Genomic DNA, 18,395 nt, shown 5'->3' with positions numbered 1-18,395 from the left:
CCATAGCATCGGTAACATTTTTTGGATCATATTTAAATAGAGGCATACCTGTTAGAGACGATGAGCCGACAGGGAAGTTTATTTGGCTTTGGGACTTAGTATGCCCATATTCCACGGGATGTTTTACCTTCAAATGGCGATGGAGAGTACCATATCCCCCACCGGTTCCAAATGGATAGACTTTCTCGCAATAGTTGCAATATGCTTTGAACTCATTTGTCTCTATGGTAGTGGTCGGATCATTAGGATTTGAAATTACCACCGGGACCTTCTTGTAATGTTTGGTGAAAATATCGGATTTCAACTTTGGAGGCATCTTCTTCTTTTGTCGTCCTGAAGGAGGAGGAGCATCGGCCTCCTCATCATTTTCGCCAACTTGGCCGGCGCTAGAAGGGGGGAATTGATGCGATCCATCATCGCCTTCGTCCGATGATAGATTCACATCGTATTCGAAATGCGAAGCCGAATGTGAATGCCCCCCTTCTTGGTCGGCGAGGGCAAGTAACAAGGTTGCATTTCGATCTTCTTCCTCCTACGAAAATTATACAATTAAGTAAAAATACTAACAAAAATAAAACACATAGACACATAGATGTTAAAAAATGAAATTATGAATTTAATAAAATAAATACTTATGCTCGAAGAGCGGCTCGCCTTCCCACCTCCTCCGTAAATCGTGCTCTAGTAGGGGGCACGTCGACGACGAGTATCACTTTGATCTTAGGCAATCTCTTGCCCCGATCACCACCACGACGAGATGAAGACATGATATTTATGGAAACTGAAAGTGGAGAATAGAGAGTAGTGTGATTGTGTGAATATGATAACGTAAACAACGTGAATGAATTATGAGCGCAAATAACGTAAATAACTTGAGCAATTAGAGAGAATGAGGATAGAGAATAGAGAAATTGAGATTGAGAAGAGAAAGACTTGTTAACACAAGAATGGGGTGAGTACAAATGAAGAGGAAGGGGGTATTTATAGGGGAAAAATGTGATTAAATTAAATAAAAAAATTCAAAAATTCAAGTTTTCGAAAAACCGACGGAACCGGTGGTTTTTTGGACGGAACCGCCGGTTTCGTCAACGGTTTCTGACGAAAACCGGCGGTTCCGCTGACGGTTTTTGAAAAGCCTAGTGTGTAGGTCGGAAATAGGCCTGAAAAGCAGCGGAACCACCGAACCGGCGGTTCCGACGAAACCGGCGGTTCAAAACCGCCGATTACGGTTTGCGCACAATTGGAACCTGAACCGGCCCGGGGGAACCAGCAGTTCCGGGCACGGTTCGAACCGTCGCCGACGGTTCCGGTGTTCCGGTTCGGAACCGCCGGTGACGGTTCCGGGCCGGTTCGGTTCGGGGACGTCTAATAATAGAAAGTGAGTTGAAAAAGTTAGTGAAATGTGGATCATACATTTATATATAGTATATTAATTTTATAATAAAATGTGAGTGAAAATAAGTTAATTGAATATGGGGTCCACTACAAAAAATATTAAAAAATGAAATGTAACAAATTTTATGAGACGAATGCAAATAGAAAAATATAACAAACTTTCTTGGACGGAGTGATTAGTTCTCCCTCCGTGTGGGTGAGTCGTTTTTCCATATTGGTACGTTCCGCGATAGTTGAGTCATTTCCAAATAAGGGAAGAATTAGCTAATTTAATGGTGATTTACCCAAATTAATTAACATCCCTTATTACACTTAATTAAGCTGATTAAACAATTAATTAAAAAAAGACCCCAAACCTAATTTTACTCACTTCATTTACCGCATCCCCTTTCTCTCTCTAACTAATTTTGCTCTACCTTCTCTCTATCTTTTGTTCTCCGCCCAAATCCTAACCCGCCGCCTCTACCTGAATCACACAAATCGCCGTCTATTTTCTGTATGGCCGACGAAGGTGGATGGATTACTCCCCGTAGCCCCTTCTCAGGCGCTTAATCGCACCCGCCTATCGCCGATGAACTGTGTGTGCTGTTGACCCACCTCCACCACGATGATGTCCCGGAGCGGAGGGTCCGGCGGCGTTGCGCGGAAGGAGGAAAATTAAAAATCCCCAATTTTTCATTTTTTCTGTAAATTGATTTTATTTGGTTTTTCAAATTAAATCCCCTATTTTCTATTTTATGTAAATTTGATTTTATTTAGTTTTTTTCTGCATTAATCTGAATAAATAAAGTAAAAATTGAACTTGAATAATTTTTATGTTAATTTCATTTACTTTGTTTTTTTTTCTGCATTATTCAGTTTAAATAGAGTAATAATTGAACTTGAATCATTTTTATGTGAATTTTATTTCACTTCCTCTTTTTCTGCATTATTTAGATTAAATAGAGTAAAAATTCAACATTAATAATTTTCACGTGAATTTAATTCAATTTGGTTTTTTTGTGCATTATTCAAATTAAATAGAATAAAAATCAAACTTGAAAAATAAAATAAACATGACATTTAGATTAAATGATCGGTGATATTATTAAGTTACTGTAATCAAATAAAAGAAATTGAAAAACACAAACCTCCCATCACTATATCTACTTTATTATCAAATTCACTTAATACACTAAACATCATTTTCTTACTCTTCGTCTCTAAAAGAAACGTCTTCACTGCCGCGGAATGGAGAGAGTATATTTTTTCTCTAAATTTCTAGATCTGCGGGTGCATATGATGGTGATAATGAAGTAAGTCATCTCATAACAACGATTGCGAGTTGACCTTGAGTTTGTATCAGTAATTCTAATTTATTATTATTACTATATATACCAATGTTTTAAAAACCGGACTGGACCGGCCGGTTTGACCGGTCGGACCGCGAACAGGTAGGTAGTCCGGTCCGGTTCACCCCTTTAAACCACCACTGCATTGAACCACTGTGAACCAGTGGAACCAGCCGGTCGAACTGGTTGGACCGTGAACCGAAAACCGGTTTTCTATTTTTTTTTTTTCAAAATTTTTAAAATTTGTTATTGGTAGAGGTTGAACTCATGACCTATCTTCTAGTTAAGAAGACCTCTACCACTCCACCACATGAGCTCATTGAACAATTTGAACATTAAATAATTTTATACATTAACTATTAATTTTATCTAAAAAAACTAATAATTCATTTTAATTTTATTATTCTTTAATATAATTGTTAATTATAATATATATAATTATCATCCTTTATATTTTAATAATGCTCTACTTACCACCTATATTATTATTAGTACCATATAAGATTCATTATTTACTATAAATAAATTTTTTATATTACATACTTAATTTATATACCCTAGCTATTGACATTAATGAATAATCTTATCTAAACTAATTAATAAGTATTTAATTCATATTTAATTATATATTATTTTAAGAAATAATTTTTCTTAAATTAATATAAACATTATCTATTTTAATACATGAAATATTAAATTTTTTATCTAGACTAACTAATATTAAATATATATTTCTGAATATATTTACTAAATTTTAATATTATTTATATTTATACATCACTAATTATCTATAAGGTTTAATGTTTTGTGATATATTATTAATTGTAAATCATTTACTAAATTTAATATATTTTTATATATATTTGCAACAGTAAAACGGTTAGACCGGTGGTTCGACCGGTTGGACCGGTTGAACCGTGAACCAGTAACGTCGCCGGTTCGCTTGCCGGTCCGATTTTTAAAACATTGATATATACTATGAAGAACTCAACGGTATCTATAATTTGAGAGAGAATTTATATAATCAATTTTAAATTGAAGAAATAACAATAATAAATCCATGACATCTAACTCATGAGTTGTGGAGTAATAAATTGTAGGGCCCCATAATTATGAATCAGTTTCATTCTATTCTATAAATTCTCTTGCACTACTTGGGAAAATTATACTCAACCATTCTCAGTTCATCAACTCCCACAAAACTACCCCTCCAAAAAAAGAGACAAAATATATTTAAATAAAACAATATGCCCATCCCAATGAAAATGAAGGTTGAATCCAGTGGATTCCACACTTACAAAAGGTATGATTAAGGTTTCATAGTATTATTTTAAATTATATCATATGTTTCAAATAATAAACCACACGTGCTCCAAAATACACTCCCACAGGCTAGAAGGCAAAGTCGCCATAATCACAGGCGGCGCGAGCGGCTTCGGCGAGACAACCGCGGCGCTCTTCGCCCGCCACGGAGCGAAGGTGGTGATCGCGGACGTGCAGGACGACCGCGGCCACGCCCTCTGCGGCCGCATCGGGCTCCCCGAGAAAGTCACGTACGTGCACTGCGACGTGACTCGTGACGACGATGTCCGCAGCGCTGTGGACCTGGCCGTGTCCAAGTACGGCGGCCTCGACATAATGTTCAACAACGCCGGCATCCCGGGAAATCTCGACTTCGCCATCGCGGACGCCGACGGCGACAACTTCAAGCGCGTGTTCGACGTGAACGTCTACGGCGCGTTCCTGGGCGCGAAGCACGCGGCGCGGGCGATGATCCCGGCGCGGCGGGGCGGCGTGATCCTGTTCACAGCGAGCGTGGCGTCGGTGGTGGCGGGGGAGTCGCCGCACTCGTACGCGGCGTCGAAGCACGCGGTGGTGGGGCTGATGAAGAACCTGTGCGTGGAGCTGGGGAAGCACGGGATACGCGTGAACGCGATATCGCCGTGCGCGGTCGCCACGCCGCTGCTGACGGGGACGATGGGGGTGGGGAAGGAGGTGGTGGAGGATATCATTTGCGCGTCGGCGAATCTGAAGGGGGTGGTCCCCACGGCGGATGACGTGGCGGAGGCGGCCTTGTATTTGGGAAGCGATGAGTCTAAATTTGTGAGCGGACTCAATTTGGTGGTGGATGGTGGTTATAGCACCACCAACCAGAGTTATACTAGGGTTATTAACACTGTCTTTTCTCCTAAGTCTGTTCCCTAATAAACCCTTTTTATTTTCCATATTTACATATGTGTGTATTGTATGTTCATTTCTCAGAGAATTCCAGAGCTAAAATAATCGGTTTGGTTGTACGTCTATATATCTGATTTTGTTCTTCAACTGGTTATGGAAATAATTAATGGTTTTTTGTTGAGCAATTCCAGTTTATGGAAGTCTTGACATTTATTACTACCTTTCACCCTTTTTGGAGCACATTGCTGATGAGGGGGAGGGGACTGGGTCAACATGGGGACGGGTGTAGTGAGAATAATATTTCTATTTTTAGAAATGTGTTATTTATAGTTGGACATTCACTTAGTATGAGACGGAGAGAGTACCTAAAATTATTAGTTTTAGGAGAGGGTTGATTCAGGAATTTTAATCAAGTAGTGTTATTTTTATTGCAGTATTCTATTAAATCATATTGGTATTTTAATCTATGTTATTTCTAAATTGAAAACGAAAAGAAATAAATATGAAAAATGGTGAAATAAATTGTGATTGAGAATAGAGCTGCCGTATTGCAGGTGTTCTGGTTGAAATTAAAAATATTGGATATGTGACCGAGGAAAAATTGGATGTGGGGCCTATGGCTGAAAATAGGCTCCTAAATTTTGATATCCTTAGGGCATTCGCAGCGATGCGGATGTCCCGTCGGATATCCCCACGAACTTCCCAAAAACATCTTCTGCCACGTCATAAGAACTTCCCATTGCACTGCCACGTCATAAGGACATCCCACTGCACAGTGGCGGACATCCCCAAGGACATCCCGACGGACTTCCCCAATAATAAAAATTCACAAATTCACCAAATTAAATAATTTAAGGAATTAAAATTTCGACACAAATACGGAGAAATTGCCACCACTTTATTTAAAAAAAACATACATAGTACAAAAAAAACATACATAATTATTTAAAAAAATTACATAGTTAAAAAAAACCGTCGTCTCACTCCTCGGATTCCCCGCCGCCAGTACCCTCGTCGTCCCCTCCGGTAGTCCCCTCGTCGCCACTCTCCGCCATGTCTCCCAACCCCAAATCGCGCCGCATACTGTTGATGGTATCCTTCAGCGACGACCTGTAATGGCGATAGGTCGATGTCCGCCATTCAACCATTGCACGTAACAGGGTTTCATGTTGCGCGACGCGGGCAAGTGAGGGGATCTCGGGATCGTTTTGGGTAGGAGCTGCCGATTGGGCCTCGGCGGACCCGCTGGCGCTTCCATTCGCCATCTGCGCCGCGGACTTTTACCCCACCGGGAGACGACGGCAGGCCGACGATGAAGGTGTCGGGAACTCTGCCTCGGCGGGGGGGAGTTTATGGGAACCAACACTGCTACTGTACTCCCCGGAGGCGCTGATCTTCGTCCGCTTCGGTCATCCAGATTCAACACCCGCAGTAAACTTGGCTGAAGTCTGCACCACAAGATAAACGTCCCAATATTTGAATTCCCCGAAGCCCGCCTCAGTGTCTTTCAACTGATGGTGAGACAGAAGCTTCACATCCTCGGCAGACATGCCGTTGGTTGCCGAGTGGAGGTTGTTTGTGTAAATGCCGGCGAATCGGCTGAGCTGCCTCTTCAGCCGCTCCCACTGTTTCCGGCATTGCTCTCCGTTGTGAGGCTTTCCCCTGGCAGTTTGAATTGGAGGTAGCTTTGGCTAATGTGCCACCACATCCTGTCGATATTCTGGTTAGCCCCGATATATGGATCCTCCACTATACTGATCCACGCCTTCGCAAGCGCGATGCACTCCTCTGTGCTCCAGACGGTCCTCTTTTTCCCGCTGGATCCCTCCCCCCTCAGCGGCCCCCGCCTCACCATCGTACCCCGCCGCAGGCGAGGTAGTGCCCCGTCCCATGCCCCTCCCTCTCCCTGTCCTCCCCCTCCTCTCTGTCGCCGTTGGTGCGTCTGTGGGAGAATCCCGGATCGGAGATAGCCCCAACTCCTCCATCGAGAATGTCTCGATGACAGTGAACTAAGTCTCGAGAGGAGTACTCAGGGGGTTGTCCATCAACAATAAATCCATATAGGGGCGATAGACATTGTCCACCGGTGATTGGGGGACCCCCTGCATACTCCCCCCGCAGCGACAGACGAGCCCTGCATCATCCCCGGCATCTTCATCCCGGGCATCTGGGGCGGCATCATCCCCGGCATTCCGTGCATCATCCCCTGCATTGGGGTCATTCCGGCACTCACCCCGGGCATTTGGGGCATCATCCCATACGAAGGTGGGTAAATGTTGTAGTACCCCGGCATCATCCCCGCCGTCATTTGGGGTTGGGGCATCATCCCCGCCATTCCGGACATCATGGCGGACATTGGGGTACTTCTGCCAACGGGAAAGATCGGTCCCTGTGACTCGCTCATGGCGGGAGAATCTCTATCGTGGTGCTCCATTTATCTTCAAAAGAAAAGTATTTAGAGAGAGAGATACTCGTTAATACAAGTGGGGCGAATGAAATGAAATTCAACGAGCCGTATTTATAGAATTTTCAAAAAAATAAAAATAAAATAATCGTGACGTCCGCGCGGACGTCCGTGGGGTCAACGCAATGGCGGACGTCCCGGAAATGCCGCGGAACTGCGGTGTCCACAGCGGACGTCGGTATCTGCGTCACCTTTGCACAATGGCGGACGTCCCGCGCGGACGTTCGGCACGCCAGTCGGACGTCCGCTGGGACGGGCGCCATTGCAGATGCTCTTAGCATTGTGGACGTTGTGACTTGGTACAGAGAAAAAAAATTTGACTTGAAAGAGTGAATTGATAACTTGAAGAATGAGAGCATCCATTATGAATGTTTTTATGGACAACGTTTTAATGGACAAATCAAAAAATTAAAAAAAATCAATATGACAAAATTGAACATTTTATCAAATGTACCATAACATATACAGAGGTACAAAAGATATAAACGTCGACGACCAAAACACTGGTGTAATCCCAAACTGTAACTCTTTAATTACATCACATCGATTTTGATAGCATGTCACGAAAAATATCTTAAATGACAAAAGTAGATGCGCGAGATTGCTCACTAGCTAGAGTGTATGCACGTACACACAACATATATATCAGTGGAGTATTATTTTGGTAACACGTTCCTTTCTTATTAAATCTCTTGACGAGTAACCACATATGTGCCTCCCATCCCAAGCACTAATTTGGAAAAAATAAAATTTCCCCCATTAATTTTCATTCTGAATTTATCTAGCATTGTGATACGGGACCTCCATCGGCAAGGCTTAAAGAGCGAGAGTTGCTGCAAGACGACGAGCTCGATGCCGACACCAGAGCGCCAGCGACAGAGCTGCGCGCAGAGCCGGCTCGGCGCGACGAGAGTCAAGGCGGCCGGCACGATACGGAGATTTTGTCCCATGTTAAGTAGGAGTTATTATTTATTTAGAGTCATTTATTTATGGTAATTTACTTAGGAATTATTAGTTTTATTAGTTTATTCGTTGAGCGCTCGTTAAGTTCATTTTCGGGTTTTCTTTGTTAATTCTTTCCCGGATCGAAGTCGAATCAACACTAGGGTCCTTAGTTATAAATAGGGGTGTATTTTATCTTCACATTCAAGAAATAAAATAATTTCTCTCACTCATCTTCTTTTTCCAAACGTGCGCAACGCACAAACCCTAGAATTCGACGCCGGATTGATCGACAGGCAAAGCTCCTGCGACGTTCGACGTGAACTTCTACCGTTAAGGAACTTCGTCCTTAACACGTGGTGCTTTCATTCTTGTGAAGTTGTCTAAGTGCACATTCGCGTGCTCTAAAGTGGAATACATGGGCCACCTAATCTCGGATGGCCACCTAAAGGCAGATCCGGCTAAGATTGAAGCAATGGTGGTGTGGCCGGTTTCAACGACGGTGAAGCAGCTGCGTGGCTTTCTGGGTCTTACAGGGTACTACCATCGATTTATCGAGCACTACGCATCTATCGCCGGGCCATTGACGCAGTTATTATAGAAGGACTGTTTTGTGTGGTCTACAGCGGTGGAAGATAGCTTCTTGGCCTTAAAGCAGGCGATGTCGTCTGCCCCAGTCCTTCGCCTCCCGAATTTTGAGTGCACTTTTTATGTGGAGACAGACACGCAGATTTCGGAATCAGGGCAGTTTTGCTCCAAGACGGACACCCGTTGGCGTTCTTTAGTAAAAAGTTGGGGCCAAAACGAAAGGTCGCGTCAACGTACCATAAAGAGTTGTATGCCATTGTCGAGGCAGTCCAGAAATGGCGACAGTATTTACTAGGCAGGGAGTTCGTCATTCGCAGTGACCAGAAGAGCCTTAAGGAGCTGTTGCAGCAGATAATTCAAACTCCAGATCACCAATTTTATGCTCGTAAACTCATGGGTTACAAATTTCGAATTGAGTACAAGACCGGCGCTTCCAACAAGGTGGCGGATGCATTGTCGAGGTGCCAGCCGAGGAGTCCGCTTCCAGGACAGACAGCGGATCGGCGGCGGCGGCGGCGGCAGACGACCCAGCCGAACCGTCGATCCCGGCGGAGGAGGTAGGGCAGGCGTTGATGGCAGCCGCGCACCCAATTCCGGATGTTTGGGAGATTTTACGGCAGGAGGTGCAATCAACCCCCGATTTGATTGAATTACAGGCTGCCCTGCAGCACAGGAAGGCGGACTTGGCGGTGTCCTTAGTGGACGGGTTGCTATACTTTAACCGTCAGATTTATGTGAGCCGGGATTCCGAGGCTAAATCGGCGCTACTGCACGAGCATCATTCGTCGCCTTCAGCAGGTCACCCGGGGGTGGATAGAACGTTTAGGAGGCTGGCGGCCTCTTTTTATTGGAAAGGCATGCGTAAGGATGTTAGGAAATTTGTAGACTCCTGCTTTGAGTGCCAGACAACCAAGTATTCCACTCAGAAACCAGCGGACCTGTTACAGCCACTTCCTATTCCTTCGTGGGTATGGGAGGATGTATCAATGGACTTCATCACGGGTCGTCCACCGTCTCGGGGTTTCACAGGCGTCATGGTCGTGGTGGATCGGCTATCAAAGTATGCACACTTCGCCTTGTTGCTAATTCTCTACAACGCTTTGAAGATTGCGAACTTGTTCATTGAGACGGTGGTCAAACACTATGGATTTCCATAGACGTTGGTGTCGGACAGGTATCCGGTTTTCTTGAATGATACTTGGGAGGAGATGCTTCGTCTAAGCTGGACTAAACTCCATTTTTCAACAGCTTATCATCCTCAAACGGACGAACAAGCGGAGGTCAGGAATCGGGGCCTGGAGCAGTACCTACGGGCCTTAACTGCAGATAGGCCGACTAAATGGTCGAATTTTTTGCCTTGGGCGAAGCTAGCCTTAAACTGTTTTCATCATGAGGGATTAGGGACTTCGCCATTCGAGGCTTTGTACGGAAGGGAGCCCCCGCCCTTGATCGCGGCACCCCCTTCGACATCGACACCGCCAGATGTGGCTTTTTTGATACGTCAGCGAGGGGAAACGATTGTGTTGCTTCGCTAGAACTTGGAGAAAGTGCAACAGCGAATGCGAAAGTCGGCAAATAGACATCGTCGTGACGTGGAATTCAGTGTGGGTGATAAGGTGTTACTCAAACTTCAGCAATACAGACAACATTTGGTGGCGAAGCCTCTGTTTTCAAAATTATCGCGCTGCTTCTATGGCCCTTTCGAGGTGTTGGAAAGGATTGGTCAGGTTGCATATCGCTTACAGTTGCCAGAAGGAAGTCATGTCCATAATGTGTACCATGTAGGCCTATTGAAACCATTCGTGGAGAACGATACTTGGGTTAGGACGGAAGTCCCAGCACTGTTCGCGCGGGGGAAGCCGGTGGCGCGACCAGTCGAGGTTTTAGATCGGCGAACTGTTTGGCGAAAAGGAGCAGCTATAGAGGAAGTGCAGCTGAGTTGGTTGGACAATTCAGGGGAGAATCCGACGTGGGAACCGTTGGATGCAGTGCAAAAGAAATTTCCTGCTCTCCTTGAGGACAAGGAGTGTTCTAAGGGGGGGGAGTTGATACGGGACCTCCGTCGGCAAGGCTTAAAGAGCGAGAGTTGCTGCAAGACGACGAGCTCGACGCCGACACCAGGGCGCCGGCGACAGAGTAGCGCGCAGAGCCGGCTCGGTGCGACAGGTCGACGCGAAGAGAGTCAAGGCGGCCGGCACGATACGGAGATTTTGTCCCACGTTAAGTAGGAGTTATTATTTATTTAGAGTCATTTATTTATGGTAATTTACTTAGGAATTCTTTAGTTTTATTAGTTTATTCGTTGAGCGCTCGTTAAGTTCATTTTCGGGTTTTCTTTGTTGATTCTTTCCCGGATCGAAGTCGAATCAACCCTAGGGTCCTTAGTTATAAATAGAGGTGTATTTTATCTTCACATTCAAGAAATAAAATACTTTCTCTCACTCATCTTCTCTTTCCAAACGTGCGCAATGCACAAACCCTATAATTCGACGCCGGATTGATCGACGGGCAAAGCTCCCGCGACGTTCGATGCGAACTTCGACTGTTAAGGAACGTCGTCCTTAACACATTGTTTGTCCCAAAAGTATTTTTTTTCGCAAATAGAATACGAGGAGATGAAATTGAATGTGACGTAGAGATCTAAACGTAATACTATTGTATTTAAGGTAGGGAGGTTTATTGAATATCTAGATATTACACATATACTCCTACTTCCCTAAAAACAATAAAACTTAAATATATACCTTCAGAAAATAAATGTAATCCTTTGTTCATTATCTCAACATTAAATATGAATATGTGTACGACTCAAAACTTAAAAGACATTACTACGCTAGTCCACACACTCACACAGTCACACTATAATATTCAATTATAATTTCTATATGATTCATCTAGAATGTACTTGGACAGAGAATACAAATACAACCATAAATGATGCAGCTAACGTTTAAATTGAGTGAGACAACAACAGCTCGAAAATGGAGTGATATGGATTATTCATTTATTTCTTATTTGATTGAAGAAAAATTATTCTAAGCTTCCAACACCAAATATATCAACCTCAAACAACATATAAATCATCAAAAGCCCTGAATATTGAAACCTTAACACAAAGTATCGATGTCAAAAGTAATGAGACGTTGAAGTGTGATTGTTATCCAATCAACATAATAACAATACGACACAATGAAGTTACGTTTCCATGTTAAATAGAGTACTAATGCAAACTCTCACTTACTTCTCACGGCTAAAATATTATAGTACTCCTTCCGTTCAGTCGCAATTGATCAACTACTTTTTCGACATAAAATTTAAGAAAATGATATTTATTGAATTAAGTGAAGAGATTAGTATGATAAATAAAGAAAAATAAATTAAGATAAATGTATAGTAAGTGTCATTTTTATGTTAAAAAATCAATTATTCGAGTTGAGACAACTAAAATAAAAATATTGATTACTGCTAGAGTAGTATACACTAGGATTAACTAGTAGTAAAACAAGAACGGTAATATTTAATTAATTAAAAACTGATAAAAAAAAGGATATACGAGAGGTTGACAAAAATTTTAATACATTTTTATGATAAGGTGATATATACAATTATTTATCCATTAATATTTCCGTCCTTGAGATGAGGGCCCTATATAAATAAATGATAGCATGTTATACGAAACGCGGAATATGACTGGCTGACATTGGGCATTTATTATTCCACGTCAATTAAATACGGAGAGTAGCCAATCACATATTTTGGTCGCCATCTAAATCATTGTAAAAATGTAATGCTGTACACCCTCCCACCCTCCCTTCCTTATTAATTGAGAGATTTCTTTTCGTCACGAGCTTTAAGAATAGTGTATTAATAGAGAGAATACAGTAAGATAGATGAAGATAAAATAAAATAAAATAAAATAAAAGGAAAAATTACTTTTTGTCCTAAATAGAATTGGCTCACTTAATTTAGAACTTTCTAAAATAAAAAAAAATGACTATTAACGTCAAACGGAGGGAGTATTTCCTTTCAGCTAGCTTTATAGTAACAAGTTTGAAGTGTCATTTATAATTTATCTATTTGAGTCGGTGATTATCAATTGGTCTGATAAAATAGTCCATCCATACTTGCCATAAAATCACCAAATAGATTAATACAGTACTTGATAAATCACCAAATAGATTAATACAGTACTTGATAAAACAAAATTATGGAACAATTATAACGCACTAGAATGCTCAGTATGAGTTCGTTGTTCATTAATGATTGGTTGTCTTTGGAAACTAGCATTTTTGGTGTTAGATTACCGATAATGGTTGAGTGGTAATGTTTTTTGGGTTATTTTACTGTATCAGAGTCTCTTTTTTTTTGGCAAAAAAAATAACGCATCTCCTATATATTTCGTATTTTATTCATTCTCCATCTCTTAATTTCTTTGGTTGATTCAACTTTATAGATAATCTATACTCAATATGATATGAGTCTTCTATGAATAATAATAATTGTGAAATATAACTAGAATTTAGAAAGGAAATGAGAGAGAGCTATGTCAAAAATGAGGATGAAAAGTCCTCAAATTTTGAATAAAAGACTAACTTTTTATCACCAAAAATCACCTTCTTTTACAGGGAAAAATGAGCATTTTCAAATATGATTTTCAATTACCACAAAATTAATGTCAATTTATGTCAAAAGAAGTTCAAATTAATGGTTATGATGGTGGTAATTTGTAACGCCTAAACCGCCATGTTCGTGCCAACATTTTTTCGAGCATTATTTTCTTCTCTCTTTTGTATTATATTTTCACGAGACATTTTTCTCATAAAATATTTTTCTCTCTTTCCATTTAGCTATACAATAATTGGGTTAGGTTAGGAATGAATGAGGGCTTATCTGACGAGCTAAATACTGATTAAATAGAAGCTCAGTTTTTAATTTTAGCACATTCAAAGTTAATGTTAATCTGTTAACTCAATGCCAAATTATAAATGATGAAATGATCCAGACTATTTCTTTTGTTTTTAAGATATTCAATATTCATTAATTAATAAAACCTGCGGTGGATTCTGGAGATGAGAATGGTAGAGATTTTGCTTTAATTTTGTGAACTGTGTTGAGAGGATTTTATATTTTGAGATAAATTAGAAGATATCTAAAGTCTGAATGATCTAATTTCGAGAATGGGCCTTGAAATATTGATATTGGGTCGTTAGCTCGTTTTTATTTTGTTTTCTAGTAGTAATATTTTAAAGTGGCCCTTCTTTACGTAGATTGCAGTATTTGATTCAATTTGCATCAGCTCTACTAGGGAAAGCTAAATATATCTTCTATGAAATAATCTGCTTTATTTGGAATTGAATTAATTCTCCAATTTCTACACCATAAGAAAGTCACACGAACTCTTTTTATTGAAATGAAATGGAGAATTATATCCGATCCGCCGGTGATGATGGCTACCTTGCCTTCAAGCCTGCAAAAGTTTGCATCATATATATATATATACTACTATACTATATTTTCAACCTTTTTGCCATTGATGCAGCACGAGAAAAAGCTGCCTGAATTTGTGGTAGAAATCGATGGTTGGATAAAATGTTCAAATAGGCAGACAACAAGATCTTATCTCGTGTGCATATATAATATGAGATCCCTTCAGTTGTCATGTAGAAGTAGAACAATGTGCGATACATGACATGGGTCAGTTATTCAATAATAATTTCTCACTCATTATTTCAAAATATGCCTTTTGTCTGATACTTATATTGGAGTACATTATTTTCTGTACACTTTTCGTGTGGCCAACTTCTTTGGCTTTATATCTTCTTGAGTAATCTTAAATACTTTATGAATGTCTTTATTGCAAAAGCTTTTATTTGATTTCTTTGCTTATAAATTAGTGTGAAGTTCAGAGTAGAAGAACACACCATAATTCATAGTATTCAGAATAGCATTTTAAAAGTATTGCATCACTCAATTCTCATAACTCCCCTAGTAGATTTGAGGTGCTTCTACACACTAGAAGGAAGTCGTATTTAATATGGGGACAATACGTCCATTTGTGAGCACTAGCTGGGACGGAATTTATCTTGCGCAAATAAGGTTTTTCTCGATTCGACTTTTTGTTAGTTTGTTTTATTATTTTTCATTATGATTTTCATTTCGCTTAATGTTATTATTTTCCCTTTGATAGTTAGTTTTATTATTTCCGTTATGATTTTCATTTCACTTATTGTTGTTATTTTCCCTTTGATTGTAATAGTTGGAGAATTTTATCTAATTATTTCTCAACATTTTCTACACTAATTAGTTGATTCGACACCGTAGGTCTGAAAATTTAAAAATATGCCTCTTGTCTGCATACTTATTTTTAATAGCGGCTATTATAATGTAACCTTATTATATTACTATTTCTATCCCACGAGAGTATACACTTTTGGTTGAGTACGAATTTTAATTCATAATAGATAAACACTTATTGTTGTTATTTTCTATTTGATTGTAATAGTTGGAGAATTTTATCTAATTATTTCTCAACATTTTCTACACCTAATTAGTTGATTCGACACCGTAGGTCTGAAAAATTAAAAATATGCCTCTTGTCTGCATACTTATTTTTAATAGCGGCTATTATAATGTAACCTTATTATATTACTCTTTCTATCCCACGAGAATATACACTTTTGGTTGAGTACGAATTTTAATTCATAATAGGTAAACAATTATTGTTGTTATTTTCTCTTTGATTGTAATAGTTGGAGAATTTTATCTAATTATTTCTCAACATTTTCTACACCTAATTAGTTGATTCGACACCGTAGGTCTGAAAAATTAAAAATATGCCTCTTGTCTGCATACTTATTTTTAATAGCGGCTATTATAATATAACCTTATTATATTACTCTTTCTATCCCCCGAGAGTATACACTTTTGGTTGAATACGAATTTTAATTCATAATATACAAAGTAAGATAAAGATAGAAAAAAAATTAAATAAAATATTGTTAGTGAAGAATGAGTCTCACCTTATTAGAAATAAAAAGGTCTAAAAGTAGAAAGTGCACTCCTATAGAATTAACTATAAAGGAAAGAGTGTATACTCGTGTGTGACGGAAGGAACAATAGTTAATGCCGTCCTTTTCAAACAGAAATAAATGATTCCCTATATAAATAAATACCTTAATTGTTTATTTTTAAAAATGAAAACTAAATGACATTTTCTAAGATGTTAGGAAGGTTTTAGTTACAATAGAAAATTGCGGACGTCCCTATTTAAAGTGTCTAATAGGACATTTTATTATTAGCGATTGAGGAAGGGAAGAACACCAGTACAGGTAAGAGTAGGAGGATTGCGTTACAGCTAAACGAGGATAAAAGTAGGTTTTAATCAAATTCTTCACAATTAAATCAAAGAACAATGACAGTCTTGTACAGGCAACTGTTGGCATTATTGGCTGATCAAGGCATAAGCTACGGTAGAGCTGCAAGATCAAGGAGTAAGTAGAAGGCTTGATCAAGGAGAAAGGAAAGTAACCGTTATGGCAGTTATCAATTACGAGCTGATTCAACAGCAACTAGCCGTTTGATGTTAGTTCATAGCGGTTGTAACTGATCAAGAAGTAAAGCTCTTGTTCACTTGCTTAGTTTCTTGATGTGTATAAATAGTTTAGATAATTCGTTGTAGAGTGTGTGATTTTGTAGTTGCTTCTTGAGTTCAGTAAAAGATTCTCACACAATTCTCTCAAACCCTCTTCCATCTTCTTCCCTCAAAGATATCTCGTTCTTGTTCGATCATTTCAATTGTTTTTCAACAATTGGCGCCGTCTGTGGGAAGTTGAAATGATCGATCAAATGGTGCTGCAATAGCGGCTAGGCTAGAAGTTGAGAAGTTTTCTGGCAAGAATGATTACGGTTTATGGAAAATGAAGATGAAGGCGGTTCTGGTGCAGCAGGGTCTGGCCGCGGTCCTTGCACCGGCTGACTCTGATGAGAAGGGCAAGGCTCCTGCACCAGATGAGAAGACTCGAGCGAAGATGGAGGAGATGTAGCTATAGGCCCATAGCGCAGTGATATTATGCTTTGGAGATAAGGTTTTGCGCGAGGTTCAGGGAGAGACAACTGCATCTGGAATTCTGAAAAGACTGGACAATGTTTACATGGCTAAGTCACTAGCCAATCGCCTTTACATGAAGAGAAGGTTGTACTCATACAACTTCTCTGAAGATAAATCCATCATGGACTTGAAGATTTCTGCAAGTCAGTGGACGATCTTGAGGCTGGGGATGACAAGATCAGTGATGAGGATAAGGCTATCCTAGTGCTCAATGTCCTTCCTAATTCATATGACCAGCTGAGAGATGCAATTCTCTATGGGAGGGATAAAGCCATTACCTACAATGAAGTTCACTAGGCTCTTATGGCAAAGGAATTGCAGAAAGAAAATCATAAGGGCAATGACCACCAGCCAGAATCTCTCAACATCAAGAAGTGGAGCAAGAAAAAGTTCAAGAAAAAGGTTGATGAATTCAAGCCTGAAGTCTCTGGAGTGAAGGAGACTAGATCTTGCCATTGGTGCAAGAAACCAGGGCACTTGAAGAAGGATTGCTTTGGGTGGAAAAAGAAGCTAGCCTCTGAAAACAAGTCCCATTCAAACATGATCAGCAGTGATGGAGAAGAAGCTGCAGAGGTGATGAATGTAATGGATAAAATTGAGAAGGGGTCTTGGATTATGGACTCCCGATGCTCTTTTCATATATGCCTGCATCATGACTGGTTTCATGATCTTGTGCAATGTCATGGATCAGTTTTGCTTGGCAACAACAACTCCTGTAACATCAAAGGAATAGGCAGCATCAAACTGAGGCTGGCTGATGGAGCAACCAAGATTCTTTCTGAGGTGAGATATATACCAGAAGTAAAGAGAAATATTATATCCCTTGGCACTCTTGAAATAAATGGTTACTCCTTTATCTCTGAGAATTGATTAATGAAGATCTGTAAAGGACAGGATGTCAAGATGGTGGCTCAGAGAGGTGGAAGCTTGTATTACTTGCAGGCTACTGCAATTATTGGTGAAGCTAATGTCTCCACAAGATCTGATGTAAGGCAGTGGCATCTCAGGCTGGCACATCCAGCTGAAGGCACTCTGAAAGCCTTGATCCAGAAGAAGCTGATTGAAGTTGTTGATGTGGAAAAGATGAGCAGATGTGAAGATTGCTTGCTTGGAAAGGCAAAGAAACAATCATTTCCAGCAGGTATTCACACTTCAACTTCACCTCTAGACTACATTCATTCAGACCTATGGGGGCCATCTCAAGTCAGGAGCCTAGGTGGAGGAAAATACTATATGACTATAATAGATGATTTCTCAAGAAAAGTCTGGGTTTATATCTTGAAGGAGAAGTCTGAGGCTTTTCTGAGTTTCAAGAATTGATGTAATGAGATGGAGAATGAGAAGGGCAGGCCACCAAAGATACTAAGAACAGACAATGGCCTTGAATACC

At 40.3% G+C, this 18,395-nt stretch overlaps 2 protein-coding genes across 2 annotated transcripts; both read left to right on the top strand.

The window, feature by feature from the left end:
• Positions 1-3,877: 3,877 nt before the first annotated feature.
• Positions 3,878-5,031, top strand: LOC121798592 (secoisolariciresinol dehydrogenase-like). Its single transcript, XM_042197671.1, has 2 exons — positions 3,878-4,029; positions 4,118-5,031. The coding sequence occupies exons 1-2, from the start codon at positions 3,974-3,976 to the stop codon at positions 4,929-4,931; spliced, it is 870 nt and encodes a 289-aa protein (XP_042053605.1). The 5' UTR covers positions 3,878-3,973; the 3' UTR covers positions 4,932-5,031.
• Positions 5,032-10,457: 5,426 nt separating this feature from the next.
• Positions 10,458-17,302, top strand: LOC121774837. The gene is made up of 2 exons (XM_042171738.1): positions 10,458-10,926; positions 17,139-17,302. The coding sequence occupies exons 1-2, from the start codon at positions 10,458-10,460 to the stop codon at positions 17,300-17,302; spliced, it is 633 nt and encodes a 210-aa protein (XP_042027672.1).
• The last annotated feature ends 1,093 nt before the right edge of the window (positions 17,303-18,395 follow it).

This window comes from Salvia splendens, chromosome 1 (assembly GCF_004379255.2).
Source record: "Salvia splendens isolate huo1 chromosome 1, SspV2, whole genome shotgun sequence".
Taxonomy (NCBI): Eukaryota; Viridiplantae; Streptophyta; class Magnoliopsida; order Lamiales; family Lamiaceae; genus Salvia; species Salvia splendens.
Note: the sequence above shows the minus strand (reverse complement) of the source record. Positions and strands in the feature narration are given on the sequence as shown.

Bases quoted from the DNA above. Each gene is read 5' to 3' on its own strand.
- LOC121798592 (XM_042197671.1), top strand. From the start codon at position 3,974: ATGCCCATCCCAATGAAAATGAAGGTTGAATCCAGTGGATTCCACACT. The intron at 4,030-4,117 runs GTATGATTAAGG...ACACTCCCACAG, and splicing joins GGATTCCACACTTACAAAAG to GCTAGAAGGCAAAGTCGCCA.
- LOC121774837 (XM_042171738.1), top strand. From the start codon at position 10,458: ATGCGAAAGTCGGCAAATAGACATCGTCGTGACGTGGAATTCAGTGTG. The intron at 10,927-17,138 runs GTTCTAAGGGGG...ATGGACTTGAAG, and splicing joins TCTCCTTGAGGACAAGGAGT to ATTTCTGCAAGTCAGTGGAC.